Genomic DNA, 21,456 nt, shown 5'->3' with positions numbered 1-21,456 from the left:
AAACAAACAAACACTTACTTCAATATACAGTGAAATTTCTTTGAAATAGCCCATCAGAAACTAAGAACATGGGATACCTCTGTAATCCAATACGAAACTTACTTCTAGACAAAGCCAGTTTTAAGAAATTTCAACTTACAGGAATATTTCTATTTAATTATTACTTATCACAATAAAAACATGATGTGGAACTATGGGTATTCATTTTTGAAACATGCTGATGGTCAAGCAGAAGATGAGAATTTTGAACATTACAAACCATTTAGCTTCAGTGAATTCACATCGGACTTTAATACTTTTAGGAAAACATTACCTATCATCATCAGCGGAAAAAAATCGGATATGTGATCTAGGTTGATAAAAAAGAGAGGGAAAAAGTGGAAGAGGGACAGGGGGGAGAGGAGCAGTCGTTGTAACCTTGCAAATCAAGGCTGAGCTGGCCAATAGAGAGCAATCAGCAGGACTCGACAAGGAGTGGAGTGGAAGTAGTCGGATGGGTGGGTACACATAAAGATACTTGTGTGATCAATCCTGGCTGAAGGCATCGACTGCCAGAGCCTGTGGATGAGGTACAGGTGAACAGAAGATAGGTAATTTGTTGTTAAGGCCCGTATCAAAGGCATCCACGTGGGGAGAACCCTAGTGATGGCAAGGATTCTTGAAAACAAGGGCATCTAATGTCCATTCCATGGGATATATCCAGTTGGGGCACATAAGATGATCTGTAACTAGATTGAAAGTACCCAGCACATGACATGCAATAAGGTGAGAAATGCAAAAAGCTAGTTGTGTATTGTGTTTTTGTCAGTTCATAGTGCATTTAAATTGTAAAATGATGCATCATAAATATAATTCATGCATATTTGCAAAAGCAAAAATTTTAATTATACACATTAAAAAATTAGATAACTTACTGAAAAAGCAACTGAGACTCAGCTTCTCTCTCTCTTTCTAGCTTTATTTGTTCTTGGATCATTTTCCTCATCATGTCAAGATCTGCTTTGGTTCTTTCTTTCTTAGCCTTTTCTTTTTCCTGTTGCTTAGCTTCTTCTTTAGAGAAATACTCTAACAGTTGTCTATCAAATTGCTAGAAAATAAATAAGCAAAAAGTTAAATTGGTATAGAATCCTCACACAGATTTTTAGTCTTTCAATTTGTAACAACTACTTACTGGCTCAATAATTAAAAAACTAGAAAAGCTCAATCATCACACACACACACTTGTATGTATGTTATTTGTAAAGTGTTATGAGGCCATTCATTACATAGCATTAAGCATATTATCTGAAAAAAAATTAGACATCATTCAACAAGCTTTTTCTGATAAACAAATAAAGCTAAATGTTAAGTTCAAATCCATCCAATGGTATTACACCAGTCAATAACTGTTAAAATTGGTAAAGAGCAATAAATAAAAATTTTAACAAAATTTATAGTTGAAGATAAATTTTTATAAAACACATCATGGTTCCTATAGCAATAATGGTTTTAACATCTCATCAACAAAACACAAAATAATAAAATTTTACATACCAGCTCCTCTTGGACTTCTTGAGCCTTCTTTCTCAATTTGTGTGTCCACTGTTTTGTTAATGCTATTCTAAAATAACATATGATTTCCTGGTTTTCATCTCATTACTAATCATAGTAGTTACAGCAAAAAAACATTTTAAAAGCTCTTATTTTTTGTTTTAAAAAAAATTAAAATTACATTTACATAATATAATCCTTTTACTGATAAAAATTAGCATTTTCCTTGTTTTGATAACCATATGCTCATAGCATCTGTCAATTTATATAGATCTGAAAACAAAAATTCACATGTATATTGTGTATTACATCACATCCAAGTGGGTTTCTTCAATTTATTACAGTATTATATACGAACATTTTCTTTACGCATGCCACAAGTCTTCCGCTCCCCTCTTGTTGGAATTAGTACATTCCAATGTGTATCTTATGCAAATCAACGCTAGGAACCGAAATCCACATGAAGGTAGAATGAGTGTTTCCAATCAAAAGGGGTGAACTATATGTGTGATGGATCAACTCCATGTGGTATGGAATGTGTAACAGGAGGCCAAGTCAACCATTAAGGTGACAGATCAACTCAACTGTATGTGTAAATAAATAGTAGGAGACCACATCAACCAGTTCGGTGCCGGATCAACTCCACAGTAGTGTAAATAGTATAAGGAGGCCACATCAGCTTGTAAAGTGACAGATCAACTCCAGTAGTTGTGGATATTGGTGAATATGTAAATAGTATAAGGAGGCCACATCATCCAGGAAGGTGACAGATCAACTCCTGTGATAGTGTAAATAGTATCAGGAGGCCACATCAACCAGCAAGGGCATGGATCAACTCCTGTGGAGACCAGATCTCATCTGTACTAACAGAACACCACCGCCCTACTCTTGAATGAATGGTTATGACCAACTTTGTTAGTAGCAATGGGAAGAAAGTGATACAAAGCCCGATGAATGGCTATGAGATATAGGACATTGATATGTAAAGATTTTTTGTCTAAAGACCCATGACCCAAGCACTCCAACTCTGAAGGTATGCATCCATAAACAGAGATAAGTCCAGATGAGGAGGAAGAAGTGAGACACCTGCCGATGTGAGTCTTGTCCAACCACCAAAGGAGATCATCTATAAAGAAAGAAGGAAGGGTGATGGGAGCATCCAAAGGATCCAAAGCAAGGTTCCATTGACCACGCAGAGTCCACTGAAGGGAGCGCATGTGTGCACAGCCGAATGGGATTAGTGGTGTCACAGAAAACCGTATCCCACGAAGCAACAGAACCTCATGTGGAGAAAGTGAGGGAGCAGACAGGGTGTGGGAAACTGACAATTCTATAGAAAGGAGTCTGAGAGAAGAAGGTTGGGCCTGACTGAGGTGAATGTTGAAAAAGACACCCAAATGTATAAGGTATTGAGTAGGACTTTTCTAATTTGATCATCCAGCCTACACAAGCAGCTTAGAGAGGGAGCTGACGAGTATGACAGGCCAACTCCTGTTCGGAATGGGCCAGAAGTAGCCAGTTATCCATGTAAAAATGGAAATGCAGCCCTAGGGCATGAAGATGAAGAGGGCACAAAATTGGTGTGCCACCCTTTAATGGACGAACTGAAGATAAGAATGAGACCTTTTTAAGATGGGAATATGCAGATAGGCATTGGAGACATCCATCTTGATCATCCATAGACCTGGAAAAAAAGCCCCCCGAAGATTAAGGTAGGACTCCAAGGTGAAACGTGGGAGATGAACAAAGCGATTGAGGCAAGATAAATTGAAGACAGGCTTCCAGTCCCCGGTCTTTTTGGGAACAACAAACATATGGGAGTAAATGTTCACATGCCATTACCTGGGTACATTGTTTATGCTGCAGCAGAAAAGCCTTGTTTCCACCCTTCCAACATGGCTCAAAAGTCATCACCTAGTGATAGTAAAGTGTCCCCTGCTAAGAAGCCCAGGAAAACAATTAACTTTGGCACTAAACTGTACACTACAGTTAAAAAAAAAAGGCATGTTACACCCTTTAAAAAGGTTATTCAAGGGTGGACCAAAATTTTTCAGGAAAGCATCCCCCCATAATACACATAGAGATTGTGTTGCTTAATGTCATTTCAGACGTACATCCCATTTTCCCGGAACAGATCACAACATATAACAGGGACCCCCTGTAATGTAATACTATGGTAATAATTCAGCAGTTTAAGATCATTGAGAGTGTGGAAAATAGAACATTTTATAGTTACTAATCATTTTATAACTAGTGATTTTCCACATTTGTTGTGTTTCTTTTCCACTTCATAAGCCAAAAGCTCATGTAGTTATCAAAAAATCAATTTTGTTTATCATTTTTAATGTATAATACATTTTCTAACTAATAATAATAAGTTCTATTGTCAACAGGACCTTTCTTTCATACTTCTTCCCTTTCACCAATGTTCTGAATATAAAATAACTAAGTAACACTAAATTAGATATTCAAGGTGTTTAATATTTAGAATACTGTACTCTAAATAACTATCTCTTTTAGGAACATTTACATACCTCATTTTCTTCTTCTCTTGAGCTTTTTCTAGCTCTGTTCTTTTGATTATTATCTCTTCTATCTGCTGTTGTTTCTGCATCAATAGAGATTCTTCTTTTTTTAACATTTGTGTCTAAGAAATCACAAAAAAATATACAGGTATGAAAGAGAGTACTTCGTTTTAAAAATACAGTAACTAATAGTAGTGTGCTTCAGAAAATGTATATAATTCAATTAATAATTAATGTAACTTCAGTTCTTTAATTTCTAGTTTACATATACATTTACTAAGGTTACTGTATGTTACAGCTTTTAATTGGGACAGCACTTTTCTCTCTCTTTCTTTCAAAGCCTCTGAAGTGCCAAAAAATTTATGTTACAGGCACTTGTTATAAATACAGAGCCAGTTTGCTTTATCAAAAAATGCTTTATTTCAGTTTCATTTCATATATTTATAGACAATGCTGAAAAGTATTAAAGCCTATGAACCACTCTCATGGTTACGTTTAAACATAATCTTTCACTTCTCACATATTGATAAACATATCATTAGAACTTACAATGTCTAATCTTGGGAATTATTTGTACATAGTATATTGTATGTTCTTTTAACATATAATTTTTATATCTTTACATTTGTTGCAAACTGATTAGAACACTTACTGATTCGAAAACAATTTTAAAACAGTTGAACATACAAAAAACTATTTCTTCACTGTTATCTGACATAATCCTCTCATTCATGATAGCTTAGTTTATTGTACAAAATAAAAATTTAATGTTTTAAGTTTGTCTAATAATCTATTTACCTGCAACTCTTTGTGTTTAATTTCTTCTATCTGTTTTTTTAAATCCTCAGCCCAGGCTTCAGCTTCTTCCTTTCTCTTTCTTTCTAATTCAGTTGCTTTACTTTCTTCTTCTAGTCTTTTTTGTTCCATCACAGCTAAGAGGAGTCTGTCCTCTGCCATTTCTCTGGCTGTTTGCTACGCATCAATTTGTAATATACTATCAGGGTCTGTATTATTTCAACAAAATAATCATCTTTACCCAAAACAAATAATATCTATTGTAAATCACATCAACAAGGTTGCTTCATGTCATGTATATTCTACACAAGTAAATTTGCACTTCAAGTAGGAAAGACATTTATGAAACTACAACATCTACAAATATAATGTTTTTAAAACCTATGGTAAATTAGGTCAAAGTTGGAAAAATCTTTTGTTCAAAACAATGAAATTGTTTGCAAAAATACTTCCAACAAAGCTTAATTAATTTCATTCATAAACAAAAACATTGCTTTTTCACTGTATTTTACAAGAAAACCTAGAACTGCAAGGCATGGTTTAATGGACTTTCACTTCTCCAAAAAAGTAGGACAAAATCAAGCTCCCACATGTCACTTCAACAACAGCCTACAAGCCTAAAAACTGTCCATCAATCAGTCATTTAACTTTTTCATAAAATGGTTAACATCACATTCACAAAAGAAAAAAAATTTTGTCTCTCAGATTTGGATAGAAGGTTGCCATTTTTAAAAACATAAAATAAAAACCAAGCACCTTTTGACAGCAACCAAACATTTTTATGTATTATCATTCATGTTGTCCTATCAAACATCTAACAATATTAGCTTCAGAGTTATGAAAGTCTATATAAACTAATTATGTAAGCTTTACACAAGAACTGTAAAGTTCTTTAACTTGTATAATATAATTTACCATACTAGACTTATTATGTTTATGTTTCAACATTATCACTTGTTTTCATCTTTCTCAGTATCTCTAATATGTTGGATTATTATATTATGGGGCTTCCACACTGTAGACCAAAATGTGAATTATCTAGCAGCAATCAACACTGTGAAAACATTTCTCCGCAACATATCAATAATGTTTCTTGATAAAATAAAAGTTACATTTTTTCCTAATATGGTTCACTGATATCATGGTGAAATGTCAAAATACTTAGTTGTGCTCTGATCAGTAATACCATATTCCATTACTTGAGAATGGCAGCCACTGTTAGTCTTGCACATTTCTAGTTAGTCTGTTATATATAATTAGGAACATTATTTCTTAAGTTGTTATTATTGTGATCTATGCAGTTAGCTTGTTTTGATATTTTGTTTTTGTAATGTCTAAAGCCTTAAATATAAAGATACCCAGGAATAAATATGATGAGTAAACACATCAGAAAGTTTATCATACTCATTTCCGTCTTCAAACCTTGTATTTTTGTATTTGCCAACAGAAAGGAAAATTAATTCAGTTTTACAAATTGATTTTCACATAAAGATACATTAGGAGAAAAATAGTTATTTACATTAAGTATATGGAATGAGGGGAAGAAAACTGTGTTGGAAAATACAAATGGAAGTGTAATAAATTGGTCACTTTAGAAGCTCCTACATAAGTAAGGTACCTTCTTTACTATAGCTCTAATCTAAGTAACTGATGAAAAAATGATCCAATGTCACTCTTAGCAGTCCATTATTAAGAAAGAAGGTAATTTCAAATTTGTCCTATAAACACCAAAAAAAGGCTTTTTTACACCTAATACCCTGAAATAGCTTGCATGAATAGTAACACCCAAGTAAACAATGAAAGATGACCAATTTACATATCTTAAGGAAAAGTTGTATTTCACTACCTCTTAATTAAAATTTAACATTCACATTATAAAAACAAGTGGTCACCTGAATCCAAAATAATGTAGCTGATAAAATTCTTAATAGAAAAATCTTACAGTTTTAATCAACTTCAAACTTGATGATTTTGTTCACAATGAAAGAATTCTTTTTTTGTTACATTAATCTGATAATTTTAAGAAGTTAACACTTTTCTTACCTGAAAATGTATTTCAAATAGATACTCATCTGTCTGCACCACAAAAAACTATTATTTTGTGTGTACTGCGGTGTAATTTCATGTGCAGGTAATAAGCCTTGAGCAAAGTTTCCACTTCTACACATGTAAATGTGTATTACACCAGCCTATGATTTAAACATCATTAGGCTAAAGCCTTCTACCAGCATCCTCCATACACAGTAATCCCAATAAGCACTAGTAAGTGAACACAGGCTCATTACTGATGAAGAAAACTAAAAGCACTGGAACTGAGAGGCAAGGTGGGAGGTGGTACAGACAATTGAACATCTGAAATACATTTGAGGTATGGAAAAACTTCAGAAATGATACTTACCTCTCTGCACCATGAAGAGCTAGTGTCCCACACTGAAGATGGTGGATGTTCGCATAATCTGATTGAAAATGTAAGGTGCCATGGCTAACCCAAAGAGAAGTGCCCAAAACTGAAAAACCTGATTGTTGTGAACAAAACAATGGAAAACAAACAAATCAGGATGTGAAGAAATGCATCAGAACAATCAACTTTAGTTCTCCATAACCCTTTGCAGATTAAGAAAAATGACCCATCTTGAATCAAAGAGCATTGAGAAAAAGGTTCAAGGTAGATAAATCAATGACAGACTGCCAATACTTGGCGTTCTTTGGGGCAGCAAAAGGATGGAAATAAAAACCCTGAGTAGGGTGGAGAACCCACTCTATAACTTACATAGTAAGTAAAGAAGATACAGTCTTCTGGAAATGCTAAAGATGCACAGGATTGGAGGGAGGTGGAAAAACGACTAGACAAGGGGAAAAAACAAAAGAGGAGCAGAAGTACAAAAACACAGAGACAGACTACAAGAAAGCACCTGCATGACCCCAAGTCCACAGGTGTGCAAACAAGGAAAGCCAAGCTCCCACAGAACCTGAGCTGAGAGGTAGCATACAAGATCAGTCATCTCTGTGAACTGAGACAGCCAGTCCTCCAAGAGGAGGGATGGTAAGAATGGGCAATTGGATGATAACAGGAGAAGGGCAACACTATGCAACTCCCAAGGACAGAGAAGCTGTTAGGACACCCATGATCTGGTAAGGCAGAAATGAAAATAAACCAGGGAAGACTGATGGCAAGCAGCTTCAGTCTGAAATTCCAAAGAATTGGGAACACCTCGAAAGACTTGGTCAAAAAAGAAAAGGAACGAGAAGGAGGTTATGCAGATAAGAGGAGGAGAGGTGCACACCTGAAAGAAAGGAATCCTGACCAAGCAAATCCCAAAAACAAAGAAATCACATTAACAAAGATACAGCAATAAAAAGAAATTGAGACCAATGTAGCAAAAAAGTAGGAATGAGTATCTTCATCAAAACTGTCTAGGTCACAGTGAAGAACCTCAAAAGAAGGTAAAGCATAGATAAATGATTACTGATTGTCAGTAAGAGTTAAAATAGGAGAAAAGCCACCCAAGGAGGAATGAGACACTCTAGGGATTGAAGTTCAAGTAAGACAGAAGTATCAGGACCATAGGCCACAAAAAGTCAAGAATGCAAGCAGGTAAAGGCTGATGTGAATCAACTTGTAGTTCAAACAGAAAAGCATTAGCATGAACAGAAACATCTGGAGAGTTGGGGAAGAAAAAGACAGAAGATGGAGACTCATGAAGCAAAAAACTCTATTCATGAAAAACTTCAGGAAAACACAGAAATAATATGAGGAATCATGGTCGAAAACAGCCCACAAATAAAGAAAGGTTGGCTTTTGTTCTAAGTTATAAGGTGTTTAATTAAATGATGATACTCAAACTCCAACAAAAAAAAGAACTCTAAGGCAAATTAAATAAGTGAGATAAAGAAAAGAAACTCAATGTAAAAGGTAATAGACTAAGTGTCAATCAGACAAAATTTGAAAGAAGCACAAGAAAAAACACATCAGAACACTAACAGTGCTCAGGAAAGAATGAATGTGTTTACATGCTAGTGCTAATATGGATTACTATCCATGAAGGTTGTTCATGCTCTTACTGGTGGATAGCTATAATCAAATGGCTGGTAAATAAACATTGACACTTGTAGTGGTGGTAACTTTGTTAAAGGCTTGTGGCATGTGCAGGAAATTACATGATAGTGCGTATGAAATACAGCTCTTCATGGTACAGAGGGGTGAGTAACATTTTTGAAGCAAAATTGTATACATAAGTTCAACGCTTTTTCTTCATTTCTGTAGTTTTTCTGATTTTTCATAACACTGAAATGAAATTTTATGCCTACAAATAATAAAAGTATATTATCTGATAGATTATTTAGGCAGAGTATTCATTATGAAACTTAGTTAAATGGACAGCAACTTGTGTTTCTATTACAGGCAGTTGCCATCCATTCAACTAAGTTTCATTCAATAAAAGTAATTCCATGTCACTTACTTATTTCATAGATGTTATAAAATCCTAAGATCAATGAACGTACAAAACATATTGTTTTTTGGTATAATTCCTAGCTAGTTTTATTAGCCCAATATGATGCCCTAAGGCAAAGTAGTCACATAGGTATTTGTGGTTTGACTGTCATTCATAATTTAAACTGTTATTATTTGTTAATTCTAACTGAAGGTTTTAGCATGTCTTCTGGTAGAAGTTAAAATATAATTATTAATGATCACTTTTTCTGATGCTTCTTATATCAGTACTTTATTGTTTCGATCTGACTGATGTTACAGGGATTATTGATATGTGCTTTGAGAGCATTAATACTGCTATGAAAATCTTAAAATAAATTGTGTCTGACATGATCATTTTTTGGAGATGTTTCATTAAAGATTTTAACAAACCAACTTGAAAATACTATTGTCTTAGTATTTAAAAATAGTAAATAGTTATTTTGTTCAAAGTTTAGTCAACATGCAAAGAGGAATGATCCCAACATAATTATTGGCTCGAGCTGACAACTACTAAAAATGCTTAAACAAAAATGGTTTAATAAAAATAATTAAAAATTATATAAATTTTTGATACTTTAATTCTCTTACAGACAAGTCTTTATTTCGCAAATTTTCTTAGTAGTCACCAAAACATACTTTGCAAAAATGTGGTCAGAAAAAAGGAGGAAATATTTTAAGATAGGGTAAGAATGATTTTATAGAAAACAGGTATGAAGTAGAACAATAGTATGACTTTACATAACAAGCAGTTTTTAGGGTTCACTCATGATTAAATTCTTGAAACTTATGTACATTATATTTACTTTGTGACTGCTTGTTTTTACACATTTCTGTCTTTACCTCAGAAATGTACTTAGGATTGCCAGCATTGTATAACTGTTTGCTGATAACTGCCATAAAACATTTTAACTAGCATGATATTTTAGGTCATGTTACAACTAAAAAACTAAAAAGTGTAACCTAGGGTGGAGAAGTCCATCCTGGAACATATGACTCTCTATTCTGATAGTTAAGTTTTTTTCTTGTCTAAAAAAATTTATGTAAGTTACTGTAAAGGCTTTCCTTCATCACATAGTACAATCATAAGAACATACATGTTCTCATCACTGGGAAAAATTAGCCCTATAATATCATATCACTATCCAGCTGTATTTTTCTCTATTTCTTTAGTCTTACAACATACCAATAAATGCATAGGCTTTACCTCCTTTGTCTCTGACACATAATAATACTACAGATTAAATAACATATTAACAAGATGTTGAGAAACTTAAAACATGTGTTAAATACCCCCCCCCTCCAAATAAACTAATGTATTAAATAATGTTTTTGAATAACTAGGGTGTCACAAAAAAAAACAAGAAAGAAAGTATGGCTATTAGTAGGCCTGTCATGATAAGTCTACTCCTTTAAAAATAACTGTAACTACGGAAATTGTTAAACTATGTTAAAATTATGTCTATCACAACTAACTTGTGTTCAAGAAATTTATAAAGCACTGAGGATAAAAATGGAGTTTATTTTCTAAAAGAAAATCACTCACATCTGACACAACAATAAATAAGCCAAATCCTCAATAACTCAAATAAACACTGAGTTATTGTGAAATTTTGATCATATTAGTTACAAAAACCTAAAATATTTTTTTAACTTTATTAGGATCTGTAGAAATTTTCAATAATTATAATGTTTGCCTCTTCGTTCAAACTAAAATAATTGTTAAAATTATACATGTATGTACATAACTTAAAACATGTACAATTATGTACATATTTCTTTGTTTATCAAACATTAACAGAATATTCAATGTTTGATAAACAAAATATTAACAAAAGTCTAATTACAGTAACCAAACTTTATTAGTAACATAATGTTTCTAATGTTGTAATTTTTATGTTAGATAGAGGGAGTGGTGGGTCAATGAAGATGTAAGATTAAGAGACTTTTCAAAAAACCTGGAACAAAAATTAGATATAAATACGGGTGAGTCAGTCAATTAGGTAAGTAAGCTTGCAGTGAATTAGTAAAGCATTGAGTCAGTGTCTTCAGTGAAATATTTTAATTTGTGATAATTATCTGTGATAGTTATTTAGTTACTTGATCATTCAGCTGTGAAACTGTTCAATTTTACATTAATGTAGTACAGTTAGTATGACAGTTCCATTGGAAAGTTATTTGTAAACATACATCTACAAGTTACAAAGTATAAGTCTGTAGAAATGATAAGGAAGAAATAAACTGATTCAACATCATTAAATGGACTGAATTTCAAATCATTTTCACCAGATAATTTAAAAGAACCCTTAGATGAAAGAACAACATTACAAAATTATATATCTGTATCCTGTACTTCATATTAATAATAATTGCAATTTTACCTCTTCTTTTTCTTTTAGTTGATTTCCCCAACTCTGGATTACATTCTTTTCTAGATGATCAGACAGCAACTAAGAAGAAGTAATGCATTATTTTTTATATTGCTGCACTTTAACTCTCTCATTACAGAATCGATCGCAGAGACTAGCCTCGTAACAATTTTGTGCTTGTAACTGTTTTCATATTATAACTTTTACTACAGTAGGCATACCTTCACAAAATTTTGCAGATTATCAGTAACCATAACAAGGATTTTGTACACAAAATATCAGATGTTTTTGGTAAGTTTTAAGATTTTTCAAGTAATGATTTCCTCGTGCATTTTTTCTTTTCAAATGTTGACTTTGATTTTGAGATTAAAAATACTTTTATGCATCAGAACATTATCAGCTTTCACATACAAAATCTTTATAACCTCCTAATGGTCTTCAGATAATTATCAAACATTTTTTTGGAAAAACTTTATATCTTCTCTGTTATTTTCACTATTGCATCTCTGTATGGGTTTGGTCGATTTGAATCGACCTCATAACCATTATAAAAAAATTAAGAAATAGATATAAATTAAGCTTTTTTCATTCTAGAATGACTACACATTATAACACTAAACCACAAATGTTTAATTGAAATAGCTTAAATCTCATAACATTATATATCTATGTATATTTATCATTTATTATTCTTATTTTATTGACCTTTCAGTCATGTCTGACTAACAATACAGAAGTTGCAATGACACAACACATGTGCACTCATGTTACCCTTCCAATAATATAAAACTGGCCTTCACAAAGTGACCTGTCTTGGCTTTGTTCTAATGCATCAGTATTTTGTAAAATAAAGTCACATTTCAGTTATAAAACATTACCTATGTATATCTATTATTACTATTTACAAACAAGCTCTTATATTTCAGTTATTTTCCTTAAAACATAGAAAAGTAAATAAAGAAGTATATAAAACAATGATCTCTTCTACTTACAAACTTTGTACTCACTTGCCACTTGCCAAAATTTACTAAGCCTTGTCAAATTTCATACATGGAAAGGATTTAAAACAAAATCATTTTTTGGTTTTATATTTGCATTTTGAAATAACAAAGAATAATAAATTACTATATCAATATCACAGAAATCCACTATAGTTTGTCAGGCTTAGTAACTAAGCTGTATTTGGGTCTATAAAATATGATAATTCGAGCTCCATTTTCCACTACTTTTCTGCTTCGATTCTACCATGAAAAGGAAGGTTTTCCCATATAAACACTTTGCAGAGGCTGAGAAAACTATGTGGGGGACATTCTGTGCTTTTGATTGGTTATAAAGACATGAGAGAACAAAGCAGGTGTATGTAAGGAAGTATTTCCAAAAATAGAAGAAGTGGACAGGGCCACTTTGTTTAATTTGCTAAATATAGTGATATCTCAGCAAACAGAAAACATAGGAGGTTAATATTTTATATTCTAGCTTGTCAATACTGGTAATTTGAGTTTCTAATTTGTAAGAAACTATAGACTTTGGACATCACAAACATCTAATTTGAAACTAACATACCATGTGACACACAAAAATCAATATTTAGGTTTTTTTTTAATATTTACTTTTAAATTAAGAAATTAACTAATGTAACTATAATCTATAGTTTGATACCAAACTTACTGACATACATTCCTAAAATAGTAGTTCAATAAAAGTTTGAATGTAAATCTACAAACGTGATGACATGCCCTTTGACCCCTGACTAAAGGAAGAACTGCCAAGAAAGGGTTGATTCTTCTTAAGAGAAGTAAAAAACAATAAATCTATGTAGAAATCACAAAAAATTGGCTAAAGAAGTAGACAAACAAAATTTCTAAGATTTTGTTTTATAAAATTTAATAAATGAGTTTTATTTACCTGTCTTGCTTCAGGATTTGTTTGCTGCCAATGTTGATACAATTTTATCTCTTTCGTCTATCAAGCAAAAGAGTATATAATAATTAATGTTTATCCATAAATTGCAATGAATTAAACAAAATACAGTAAGAATTAGGAAAATACTAATGTTATATTGTTAACAAATTCTTTAACTTTCAACACAGGTCAAGAGAAACACTTCTAAAATATGTAATTAAATAACACACTCCTCTGGAGTACATCAGCAAATAACTCTTCCAAAAGTAAAAAAAATTAGTTATTGAAGCAGTTATAAATACGTTGTAATGTTATTCTTAATTATCATAACAAATCACTTTCATATGTTAACATATAAAAATTCTACAATCTATCTTACATCATGTATAATGATGCATTACTCACTACTACGATTGGAACCAGTCTTAGATTACTTTCTAACAGAATCTACCAATGAACTTTGTGTTTATTAGTGTCTGTCTATATTACGTGTTACTTCTTGAACATTATAATCCTCTCCTTTTTTTTCACAAAATTAAAGAGACTATAGAATATTACTGGTTTTATATTTTAACAAAAATTATATTTAGAACTTAAGACAAAACTTAAGAATGAATAGAAATATAAAATAATTTCATTTACAAATAAATGATGAACATTATTATTTTTCTACACTGACAATATATTTCCAATAGGTACTTACCTCTCTTCTCACATAATAGCTTTTCTTGTTCAATGCTGCCCTCTACATGCAAATTTTTTTTTACTCGTACTAGCCTTAAAACTCCCATCTACCCCATGATCAATGTGGTTTACTGCATCTTTGCATGTGAATTATCATGTGACAACCCTTCACAAATAGAAGAGCAACATTCTCTCATGATGCAGGTTACTCCCTTTATTTGATTTCACCTAGCAATCACTTCAAGATTAGGTAGAATTTAAGCACTGGTAATGTTAGCGGGGCTAATTACTTGTCAGAAATATATTTTTAGTGTAGGAAAATATTAACTTCCAACATGATACCTTACATTAATTAAGCTAGAATCCCACATTAGAAAGGTGGAGAGACTAGTGCATCCAAAACACACCCATGGAGAGTGATCTTCACTGGGAGAGGAGCACCTGTGAGAAACCACACCATTTCCATACCAGGTATACTCGTTGTCCGGTGTGGTAGTAAATGTTGCATAATCAGGTAGAAATCATGAAGGGCACATCTCTGAAAGGCTAAAAAAGATGGTTGATCCGGCCCCACATCCCATGGAAATCTCCAGAAAACATAAACCCGGAATGCATGTTGGATCCCAAACCACAGAAATAATGGTGGGAAAAGCTAAAACAGATGTGTCCTATTGTGTAGAATGGTTAGGGCACCTTAGGCCATACCCAGCAGGTCAACTCTACTACGAAACCAGATGGCATCAGATATCGTGATACGAAGAGGATCCACACCATTTTCACCTTAAGTTTAGGAGACAAAAGAGAGAAATTTCATACTGTCTGACTAAATAAAGGCACATGTGTGCAAATCCCCGACCAACACCAGCCACACTGGAACTCAACATCCGCACAATGGTAGGAAAAGATGTGATGGTTCACTCAAAATCCAAGACCAATCGGACTGGTTTCACCTTGCACAACATCATCCTCCGGGTTTGAACCTCACAAAGATGGAATACAAGGAGAGTACATGACTGTTTTATTTAACTTTAATAAGAGAATTATCATTTAGATAGTAATAAAGCACAAGTGTTAAATTTAATATTTTTAGAATCAATAATTTATCGCAGGTTTGCTTATGTAACTGTTTACGATTCATTTGTTGTATAGTTCAGTTTGCTTATGTAACTGTTTACGATTCATTTGTTGTATAGTTCAATAGTTGTGAATTGACATCATGTTACTCAAATCTTCTGAATTTTTCTCTTTGCTTTAAGTGAGTATTGTTACATCCTAACATCTCATAGTTTGTAGAAAGTTCTAGGCCTCAGTCGGGCAGTATATACATAGGTGACCAAGTTAGTGCAATTAACTTAGTGAAAAAAGTGAAGTTAATCCATGGTAGGAGGGGTGAACTGCAATTTGATGGATCTACTCGTGATAAACTGTATGATTCTGGTGGAGGATCTACATCATTTACATCTGCAGAAGACCACTGCCCAACTCTCAACTGAATGGAATTGAGCACATTCAAGAGGCAGCTTCATGTCTAGGTACTGGGAAGTGGTAAGGACTCCCTTTCTCCACTAGAAGAAGGGGGGATGCACTGGGAATGCTCTCACCAGAGACAGTGCAATGGGTGACCATGAAGTCATTACTTTGAAAAGTACTACCCCCCCCCCTCCAATTTATTCAATCAAAGGGACAGCAGGGATAGGCAGCTATCCCCTTCTGCTTTACTCATGATAGTCCATGAGTCAGTACAGTCTGGAACAGGCATATTTATGAAGCAAAGCACCACAAGGAAACCCCACAAGTGGTCTTGTGGAACACTCAATCTCAATAGTGTGTGTATATACAGTACTGTGCAAAAGTGTTAGGACAAAGTGTGGGTCATTGCATCATTTGAATGACTCCAGCAGCTTCTTTCTTAGCTAAGTAATTTCTGCATAGGTTGGATAAGTGTTTGGGGTGATTATCTTCTTGGTAGTAGAATCCTTTACCAATAATATGCAAACCACTGGATATACTATGATGGATCAGTATTTGATGGTACTTTTGCTGGTCCATTATTCCATCTATTTTACAAATATCTTCTGTTGCCTCAGCAGAAAAACACTCTAAACTATCACACTGCTTTCCCCATGCTTCATGGTAGGTAATTTGCATTGAGGTAAGTATCTTTCACCTTTCTTCCGCTAAATGTACAACCTACGCTTTGAACCAAATATTTCAAAGTTCAAAGGGCAATGTGACACTTCCCATATTATCAAGAAATATTTGGTAGCGAGACCTTCATCTGTGTCTTACAATAATCACTCGATATATCAAGTAAGTTGCAGCAGCAACTCACTAGAAACATAGCTAGGACAGATAAGGTTGTTAAATAATATCCTAGGAAATTGATGGTTAGTTCTGATTGTTGTGGCAAAAGCTGCCAGTCATTTGTGTGCAGAAACTTCCAGCACAAATATATAATCTAGTGCGTAAGCCAACATAATATTTTGTTCTATGATCATGTGAGATTGCACCTGTTTGTCTGGTAGACTTGTACCAGTCTTCATTAAGTGCAGCAAGGGAACTGTGCTCTAACAATCCATGAGAAATTTACATGGACTGCATAAAGCAAGTAAATGCATATCATTTGTTAGGTTTTTTGTCCGAGTTATTTTAAAAGTTCATATAACAGGTTTTCAAGACTTCTAAATGGCAGTTATAATGTAGAAAGCATAGTAATCTAGACTAACTGCTGTGTTATAACGATGAAAATGTGTGTCTGTGCACGGGCTTGTGCAAACACATTTTCCCTTATGTATGAAAGAGTTTGTGCATATTTAAATTATGTACACACATGTTGTTAACAAGAATACAATTTTTCAGGAAAATGATGAATTTAGCTTGAATACAGATAACTATATTTGGTAAAGGTCACACTGATTAACTTAGACTGTACTGAGAAAGAAACATGGTGGTTTACTTGTTTACTTTTCCTTAATTCTGGTAATGAATGTTTTCAGTTTGCTCTTGAATGAAATATTCTTACAAGTATAATTTTCCACTGAGAGGGGCAGCCAATCAGCATTGTGATCCATATAGCTAAACAAAGCAGTCTAAATTAAACAACCAAAGTATAGATTGAAAATTGTTTTAAAATCTTTCCAACTAGTATCACTTTACTTGTTTGTGTACTTTTTATTGCAGCATTTATTTTGTTTTGGATACTTCTACAAATAACCTATGATCCCTACTTTCCGTTTAATTTTTATTTATTTTTTTCCCATTTAATTGTTCAGTTTTTATATGTCTGTAAACTTTCACTACAGCCATATCTCTGATAGCTATAACTTTTAGAAGAATTAAAACCACAATCACAAATTTATAAAATGTAATCCTTACTTTGGCCTACAGATAAGTGTAAAAAGCTGCCAAAGTAGGGATTAAATTTTATGAATTTGTGATTGTGGTTTTAATTCTTGTTTCATTATTTTTTGTAGCAGGATACCTACTTCATTTTAAAATTTAAAATTTGTTTGTTTACTTTTTATGTTATACCTGCATAAAGTATATACTTTTACCTTTAGAAACTGTCATGTGTCTATCCATTGATATGTAGCGCCATCTGTTGGGTTAAATTGGGGTTGAAAGATATTTAAGTACGTGCACGATATGTTTACCATTTATAAAAAATCTGTATATATTTATCAGAAGATCAAAACCAGATACCCACAGACCAGTCAAGTAAGCTGGAGAAATCTTGTAGCAATAGTCTGAGCTGTTTTTGGGCTAGCCCCACTGATGTGATGAGGTAGGTAGGAAGGTAGTAGATGAAAAAGTTTGTGTCTAGAAATTTCTGAATTGTTATACAGAAATGTTAGTGAGCTTTTTAGCATATTATTAGCAAATCTGATCATAATATATCATAATCCACAATTTGAATGGTCAGTTTTTTGCTTGGGAATTTAATAGGGTGGTTTTTGGCACATGAATTATTTGGAAACCTTGTCGATCTCTACTATTAAGTACAAAAGTACTTAATAATACTACAAATTAATTTCTAACAATATTTTGGAAATTATTACTCACAAGTAAACCTCCAATCAACTGCACTGGTTTTATTCATTCTTAAGGTTATATCTTTAAAAAATCAACAACAAATAATTTACTTGAAGTTGTTCTAACTTTCGCTGTTGTTTCATTTCTTCCAGTTTTTGTCTTAGCGCATTTACATTCCAAGGATCTTGAAGATGTTCTCGTTTTTTCTTTTCTTCTAGTTCAGTCTATAAAAAATTTAACATATTTCACAACAGATTGTGTGCACCATCTTTTCTATGAACAGAATACTTTTCTTGTACATTATTGCATTATAAAACTAAGCTCCTAATTTGAATATTTTATTCTCCATGCACTCATTAAGAACTGCAGCTCTAACATTCATTACATGAAAATGAGAGAAAAAAATAGATTTTGACAACCAGTTAAATCTAAATTATTTGTAGGATATCGAAAGCCCCTGATGAAGCTGTAATAATGAAATATTGAGCTAATAAAGTTACATTCTGGAGATATAGGAGGTGATTTTATTTACATTTATAGAAATGTCTCATAATAAACTACAGTTTGCATTAAAAAAGTTAATAATAATATCTGCTATAGCTTTATCCATACCTCTTTCTACTGGAAACACAACTTAGTGGATATTTCTTCTGCAAACCTCTTATACAACATTTTTGAAGTGCTTCTGAATTACAACCTTATTATTGTGAATATGTTTTGTTTAGTTTCCTTACTTATAAAACTAAAAGTTATGCACTTTCTTTGTTATTATAATGTGGAAATTTTGAAAACTACATATTACAGAGCTGAATACCACAAAGTATGAAATACTCTCAAAAATATAAATCAACAAATGCTGGACATTTGGATTTTATATTCTGTTTTTGTATGTGCTAACTTGAAAACTTTTATGATAATAAATAAATCAAGAAGTCTCATGATAATCTTTTATGCATACCTCAAGTTGTTCATTTTTTCCTTTCAGAAAAGCAGCAAGTCTTGTCCTCCGTTCTTCTAATTTTTTCTTCCTTTCTTCCTGGTTCTGTTCTTCCACAAGTGATTCCTTATTACCAAGGTACTGACTAAAATAGAAATGAATTAATGGGTATTATATGCCTAATAAAACACATGACATAAGAGAAGAAAAATATCAGACTTTTAACTCACCTATTAGCAGTACCAGGTCTTGAAGATTCCAGATTATGATACTGAGTTGACATTGTGTCCAGATCTTTAAAGTACTGAGCAGCCACATCCCAGGTCTGGTACCTCTGAGCTTGTTGCTCTCTCCTTTGAACAATGGTCCTTTCAATAAGGTCCTTTCTTTTTTTGCTTATCCAATATGAATTGAGTGATGGTAAAGCCATATCCAAAAAATGTTAATTCAGGGAGAGGTGGCAGAAGTGTACAAATTTTACTGCAAATACAAAATTATATGTTTGCTTTTTTATTTACTGTACATGCAATTTGAATACTGTACTTAAAACATAAATTTACAGGAACTATAGTAACACAAAATTAACTAAATCACCGTTCTGATTTCACAGTATAAAATTATGGTAAATATTAAAAATTTTGAATAAGAAAATGTAACTAAAGCTCATAAAAACCTTTGGACAGTCTAGATTACAAAATTTTTTATTCCATGTCTACATTTCTCATATTTAGTTATTGAATAGAAAAAATTTAATGATTATTTACTTACTCGAAATTGTAAATTTTTTGGGTTTTAGTAAAAAAATTAAGGCCTTAAAAAAAAGTATTTTTTATCTTTTTCAGTCAGCACTTGAATACTGGTTGTTGGTGCTTAATATAATTAATCATAGATGTATCCGAAGTCAGACAAATCAAACAATTAACTTTTAGGTAATGTGATTGACATATTCAAGCTTATTATGAGTCTAAGAGAGAGAATAGTTGTGAGTATATGCAGTTCTAGAATTAGAGGATTGGCAGAAAAAATTGAGAACTTCATATCAGATGTGTAATGAAATAAGTACAAAAAATTTGGGATAACAATATAAGTTGCATATAAGAGGGATTACACCTTCACATCAAGTTTTGGTGTGGTTTCTTTAGTGAATGGTTTCTACTCAAAATTTAAATAATTTAGTTGTTTTTTTTTTGTTAAGTCAAGTGATTTAGGTTTGTTTACAATGATTATTCTTGTTTTGGTGTTATAATCTAACAATATACATATGAAAATAATACACCTACTCACCTAAAAAATTGATATTTTTTATATTATACAAGATCGGGGTAACAAGCCTATTCCAGCATGTAATAATATTAATAGGATCATGAAAACATGATTAATACTGGAGTTGAAACTCAGCTCATATGAACTTACAAATGAGTTATTATAGTTTGGATCACATTTAATATAGATCAGAAGCCGCTGAAGGAATGGATCTTGGCAATAACATTGGATAAGTCACACAAACCATCAAAGTAGTGCTCTGTTGCTTGAAGTTGGTAGAATTTTAGTTTATTTATTGATACACTGACAATTATATCTATAGAAAACACTGATTATGCCTTAGTTAGAAACAAGATATTGTTTTGGTCTCCTTATCTAAGAAAAGATACTGACTTGATTAAAGTTGTTCAGTGGAGAACTATTACAATGATTCTTGGGATGAAAGAATTATCTTACAGGGAATCGGTTAAGATTTTTTTAATTTCGTTTGAAAAGATTATCAGGATTGATCTCTGAGTTTTATTTCTACCTCAAACAATTACAGTAAGTGAATAACACAAGATAACTTCGTTATTACCATAACAACTGAAGAGAGACAAATTTCTACATCATAAGAACAAAGACAGCGGCCTACGCATTAACGCCAATAATTAGTAATTAGTCAGCTAGTATAATAAGTTAGCAAACAACGACTTACAAGTTACAAGCATAATAAAGTGATTTATTATCGGGGGAACGTAGTAGTAGTACTACGTTTCGACAGAAGATAGACTAATGTTCTCAAATTCGATGACGAGGAACCCACTTTGAGACTAATAATAGCTGGAGACGGCTTGAATGGGTAATGAAGAAAAACTTTGATATATGTTTAACCTAACAGCAAATGTACAACGTTTCGACAAGGTTTTGTCAGGTACCTGATGATGACAAACCTTGTCGAAACGTTGT

At 32.6% G+C, this 21,456-nt stretch overlaps 1 protein-coding gene across 6 annotated transcripts in view; it reads right to left on the bottom strand.

The window, feature by feature from the left end:
• The window catches only part of LOC106457441 (trichoplein keratin filament-binding protein-like), a 50,042-nt gene that overhangs the window by 27,067 nt on the left and 1,519 nt on the right, over nt 1-21,456 (bottom strand). For 3 of the 6 annotated variants that reach the window (XM_022383382.1, XM_013916860.2, XM_022383381.1), the window contains exons 2-10: nt 19,476-19,725; nt 19,267-19,390; nt 18,419-18,532; nt 13,596-13,652; nt 11,703-11,771; nt 4,854-5,027; nt 4,065-4,177; nt 1,534-1,600; nt 915-1,087 (exon numbers count right to left, since the gene is read on the bottom strand). In XM_022383382.1, coding sequence (XP_022239090.1) covers nt 915-1,087; nt 1,534-1,600; nt 4,065-4,177; nt 4,854-5,027; nt 11,703-11,771; nt 13,596-13,652; nt 18,419-18,532; nt 19,267-19,390; nt 19,476-19,675 — 1,091 coding nt within the window. In that variant the 5' untranslated portion in view covers nt 19,676-19,725. Of the gene's footprint in view, nt 1-914; nt 1,088-1,533; nt 1,601-4,064; nt 4,178-4,853; nt 5,028-11,702; nt 11,772-13,595; nt 13,653-18,418; nt 18,533-19,266; nt 19,391-19,475; nt 19,726-20,529; nt 21,059-21,085; nt 21,150-21,205; nt 21,330-21,456 lie in introns of those variants that run through there. The other 3 variants (XM_022383385.1, XM_022383383.1, XM_022383384.1) reach the window with 3 other exon arrangements.

The sequence above is a fragment of the Limulus polyphemus genome, unplaced genomic scaffold (genome assembly GCF_000517525.1).
Source record: "Limulus polyphemus unplaced genomic scaffold, Limulus_polyphemus-2.1.2 Scaffold331, whole genome shotgun sequence".
NCBI classification, from domain to species: domain Eukaryota; kingdom Metazoa; phylum Arthropoda; class Merostomata; order Xiphosura; family Limulidae; genus Limulus; species Limulus polyphemus.
The sequence above is the reverse complement of the archived record's forward strand: the minus strand, read 5'-3'. Positions and strand labels throughout refer to the sequence as shown.